The sequence below is a fragment of the Erpetoichthys calabaricus genome, chromosome 3, assembly GCF_900747795.2.
Source record: "Erpetoichthys calabaricus chromosome 3, fErpCal1.3, whole genome shotgun sequence".
NCBI lineage: Eukaryota > Metazoa > Chordata > Cladistia > Polypteriformes > Polypteridae > Erpetoichthys > Erpetoichthys calabaricus.
In genome coordinates, this window is record NC_041396.2 from 90,042,589 (window position 1) to 90,047,836 (window position 5,248).

General features: G+C 37.2%; 2 protein-coding genes across 7 annotated transcripts in view; one reads left to right on the forward strand and one right to left on the reverse strand.

Annotated features, from left to right (window-relative positions):
• Positions 1-5,248, forward strand: part of LOC114648207 (sortilin-like) — a 174,146-nt gene that overhangs the window by 142,784 nt on the left and 26,114 nt on the right. The window lies entirely within an intron of this gene.
• Positions 4,150-5,248, reverse strand: part of ngrn (neugrin, neurite outgrowth associated) — a 69,866-nt gene continuing 68,767 nt past the window's right edge. The window contains exon 4 of the mRNA XM_051925002.1: positions 4,150-4,870. Within this exon, the coding sequence (XP_051780962.1) occupies positions 4,291-4,870 (580 nt within the window). The 3' untranslated portion in view covers positions 4,150-4,290. The remainder of the gene's footprint in view (positions 4,871-5,248) is intronic.

The window sequence follows — 5,248 nt, forward strand, 5'->3', positions numbered from 1 at the left end:
AAAAACGTCTGCTAGCCAAAAGGGTGTTAAGCAGAAGTTGTATTTGTGCAAATGAACATGCATCTCCCCATATTTATTCTGTTAATGACACTTTGTACTAATAATCGTTTAGATTGTCCTTTAAAGCCAATGGAAGGAAGGATTCCATACGTATTTGCAATATTTTTGTCTGGGCTGCACAGTGGCAGGACTGCTCCCTTTACAACAAGGAGACTTTGGTTCAGGTCCTAAATGCTCCCTGTGTGGGGTGTGCATGTTCTCCCCATGTTTTCCTCCTACAGTTCAAAGATATGCAAGTTAAATTGGTGCTGTCCGAGGATGGTTTCTGCCTGCACCCAGTGCTTGCATGGGTAGGCTCCAGCTTCCCTACTATCCTGCTCTCAATAAAAAGGTTTAGAAAATGGATGGATTGAAATTGTTTGCAGTTTACTAATCATGCATCTGTGTTTCTGTTTCATTTACTAAACAATTAGACTAGAAGCATAGAGAATTATAGGTCTACTGTTTTAACAGATGTTGACTCCAACAGGACCTGTATGGTGTCCATTTCTCAAAGTACACTGTCTAATATACCTACAGAGGATTCACAAAGTATTCAGTCCCTTTCATTTTCTACACACTTTGTGTTGTTCATATAGTTTTCAATTGAGGAACTTGCTATCAATCTACAGTCAATAACTTGTAGTAACCTTGCCCTTGTTTGAATTGAATATTTGTTTTCTGAACGTTTTGCTAATTTATTCAAAAATCTGTAAACCACAATCTTCAGGACTTTCTATAGATGTTTTGTGGAGAATAAGTCTGGGGATTTGGCTGGGCCACTCAAGTACAGTTTGAGACTTGTTCAGAAGCCACTCCAGCATTGTGCTGGCTGTTTTCTTCAGGTCATTGTTGGTGTGAAAGGTGAACCATTATCAGTCTGACATTATGTGCCTTTTGGAACAGACTTTAAGGTCTGCCCTGTATTTCCCTGCATTCAGCCTTCCCTCAATTTTGATCAGTCTTCCTAGCCCATCCCCCATACTTCACCATTGGGATAGTATTAGGCAGATGAACAGTGCCTGGTCTTCACCAGATATAGTGCTTGGAGTTCTGCCCGAAGTGCTGCTGAGATGGTCATCCTTCTGACATGCTCTCAGCAGAGGACTTCTGAAATTCTGTTAGAGTGACTATTGGTTTCTTGGTCACATAGTTGACAAAGGCCCTTCTTGACCTGTTATTCAATTTGGTTGGATGGCCAACTCGAGAAAGAGTCTTCGTGGTTGTTCTAAACATCTTCCATCTTATAATTATTGTGGTCACTGTGCTCCTGGGAACACTCATAGTTTTACAAATGGTTTTGTACCCATACCCTGATGTATGCTTCACCACAATTTGATCGCAGAGGTCTACAGAGAGTTCCCTGAACGTCATGGCTTGGTTTTTGTCCTGACATAGAGTGAATTGTGAGGCCATATTTATAACTATATATAGATGTGTGCCTTTCTAAATGTCCAAAAAACTCCTAGGCATATCTAAAGGAAAATAAAACCATATGGGATGCTTAATCCCAGGGATGCATGATTAGAGTGCCACAGCAAAGGGTCTGAATACTTATATGAATGAGGAATTTTAGATTTTCATTTTTAATAATTAGCAGGCCTTTCTGAAAACAAGCTATTAGTTTGTTGTTATGGGTTATTGAGTGCAGACAGGTGGGCAAAATGGTAAATTTATCCATTTAAAATTAAATTCAAAACACAGTCAACTGTGCAGAAAGTGAAGGGATCTTAATTCTTTCTACAGTAAATCCACTATATATAGCTTTTTGTGCATTTGTGTATCTCAGCTTTCTGCTTCTTTTTCTATCCGGTTTGCCCACATCTCTCAAGACAGTAGTGGACATGTTTGTACAAAATCTTCAGTTTCTGGTTAATGTGTCGCATTGAGTAACTTTCATATCTCAAAACAACAGTGGACTGACATATTTATTGAGAATGTGGTTTCATTTTAGCCATTTTCTGAACCCAGAATTGTCTCTTTATTGGCTGGAAAGGAGTTGGCATTTCTAAATTTCAATTTACTTTATTTAACAGAATATCAGGTTTCAGTTGTGCTAACACAATTACAAATGTTTCCCTAATGACCAATTAGCATTTAAACATGCTTTAAACAATTAAGAATGAGCTAAGAGAGTTTACCATTAGAGCACTGGAATAATGGCTGCTGAAAATGGGGCTTTGCACGCAGTAGGCGAGTAATAAATTATAAACCAGTCATTTCAGCAGTAATAGCCATTTGCAACACTAGTAATGGCTGAACTTTTAAATTTAATTGAATGGTACCTTGTTAAAAAAATGTATATTTCTATTCAAGACATTTCTGGGTGATTCCAAATGTTTGAATGCTAGTGTACATTATACTCTACATTTCAGCTTATAACTTTTTTTTTTTTTGCTCATTTTAACAATTATGACCTTATTTCTGCTTATACTTACCATGAAAAAGCTATCCACCCAATAATACATCAACATTAGAGACAGGGCCAAGTCTGATTCTGCTTTATTTCCACTGACCTTCTGCAAAGCTTCCTGGTACTGTTCTAGTAATTTCATGTGTTTTTATAATTGGAACACTTTAAATGTATTTGGCCCTGATTATTTTTAGACTGTACCATGATGAAAGTCAGACTGTCCACTGCATAGAGAAAACTTAATTTTAGAACAATTTTCAAACTTTCTGTCCAAATCCACATTTTTCTTTTTAGCAGTACTCACCATTTCAGAACAAACAAGTTACAATGTTTTTTAGAATTGCAGATTAAATGTATGCTGTTTTAGGCTAATGATAGAATTTTAAAGATGTCTGAAGAAACAAGTGTAATTGAGAGCAATTAATTACTTATTTGTACTGCACTGATTTCTGTTATACCTTTATGTGTAGGATCTCAAATATCTCGCATTTCATGCAACTGTTTTACACGTAACATTGGTATTTGAAATGAAATCATCACCCTGCGTTTGGTGGCTGGCATCATTGGTAACGCTGTACTATATGTAGCACAAATGTTCATAATGCCTAAAGGCTGAATAGATAGCAAACATTAGCATAAGAAATGCAGACTGCACAGTCTTAGTAAGAAACACAAAATGGCCAAGTTAACATTATTGTAATTACAAAGTACAAACATAATAGTATCTCAGGGGTTAGTATGTATAATTATAGGTGTAACTTCAAACAGCCATGCTGTATTTTTATAGTTAACAAAACAGGCAAATCACAGCAGTTGTAAATCTCATTGTGTTTTCTGTTAGATATTAAAAAAAACAACTCTTGATGCGTATTTTCTGGATACTACTGTTCTAAGGTGCTCTGCCCATCTCAGCATATGCTGGCAGGAAGTGGCACCATGAGCCCAGTCCTGTCCACCCAATTTACTTTTCCGTACCAGGAAGTCCCAGGTCAAAACTACTTAATAGGGGAAATTATGTTTTGAGCTGAAACTAAGACCTGCTTTAAACCAGAGGAAAGCTGGCTATAAAAAAAAGAGGGAGGTGTATATTTTGTCAGTTTTAGGCAGGCCACGTGATACACCAGCCACTCAAAAGCACAACTCTACACAAGAAGTCTGAAGGGATGAATAGAGCAGTCAAATTACTGAACAGGATAATGTAGAGCTGCTATTACAACAAGAACATTCTTTTGTGCAACCCATAAATGAGATATGTCATTATTTCTGTACAGGGTGAACCAAATAGCCATCCGCATTAGTTAATGTTGCAAATGTAGACATAGAAGGGTAATTGTTTAGTGTGGGCTCTACAAGAGTGGTGCAAATTAAGGAGAAATGCAATGAGACTGTAAGCATAAAAGTTTGGAATGAAGTAAATCATTATGTAGCTGAAGTGCTCAGAACTAACAGAAGCACTCAGTTTTAGTTAACCAAACTGGGCTGCTGGAGTGAACAACCTTGTCCAAAATTTCAAGCTCACTTATTTTATTTATAAATTAGTATAATTGATGTAGAAATTAAGAGTTGGACATAATTAAGGAGGACAGAGAGCTAAACTTAAGGCCTGGCCCAGCCAAAGAAGATATTAATTTAAAACCATAATGAAATGTAAATTGTGGCTTAGAGTTAAAAAGATTGACCCTTTCAAGGTAATTAGTTTTTAAATGTACCTTTTATTCATAACTAATTTGGAAATAAATAAGACAACAAATACAGGAAGACTGTCTTTGCAGTCAAAGGCAGTACTGTGTACTGAATTTGGACAAAACCAGTTCCAAGAAGTCTGATCTCTTTAATGGTTAAATGGAATAGAGGAAATTTCCTTTGCTGTCATAAAACTCTCTTCCTTTCTGAATAGTGTCCACTTTTTCTTCATGACCCAGCACTCTATGCTCTGCTGTTGTTTCTTTGGAGACAGCCTTGCCCTGCTTGTTGTATCCATTCAAGTGGCTCTCCGTATTCTGCATCTTTGAAAGCTTCATCTCTTCTGTGGATTGTAGATTGACATTATTCGTGTCACCATCGCTGAAGGTCTGAAAGTTTTTTTTGTGAAACTTTTTAACATATACCTTATTAAATGGCTGTGGAGGTCTTGTTTTTAAAGATGGTTGGACTTGTACAGCTATGGAGTTCCCTGGAGTTACCAGCAAGGGTACTGGTGGGTCGGGTATCTTTAGCTCCTTCATCTTTTCAAAGTCTCCTAGTGCTTTTGTTTTCAGTTCATTTCTGACTAGAACTCTGCTATCCTGCTTAACACGCCTCTGTAAAGGAGCACTAAATTTACTCCTTAGCACTCGTTTGACAGTATCAACTGTCACACCAAATCCTTCAGCCAGGTGAGGCAATGTCCACTCATCTGGATACTCCTGGTTCATGTACCTGAGCAAAAAAGACAAGAAGAAAATGTGTAGTCTGGTGCATGTATAGGTGCCAGTCTCTGATATATTTAGTGTAGCGAACTCATGCTTAAATTCATACACCCAATCTAATTGCATCTACTGCAATTGCCATATCTGTCTGTTAGCATAATACAACCCAGCTCCCAGGGAAGTGATACTATTAAAATATGGCACACTTGGTTGGAAAAGTCCAATTTTCGTTGCGAGGTCTTGAATACAGCATGCTGTACTCATTTTTGAAATTTCCTAATATCACATGTGAAAAGCACTGGTAGGTTTTCAAACTCCTCTCTCTTAAGACAGAGAAATATTCTTTTGTGACTTCTTCAATTATGGATTAGTTTAGCACTTCAAATTT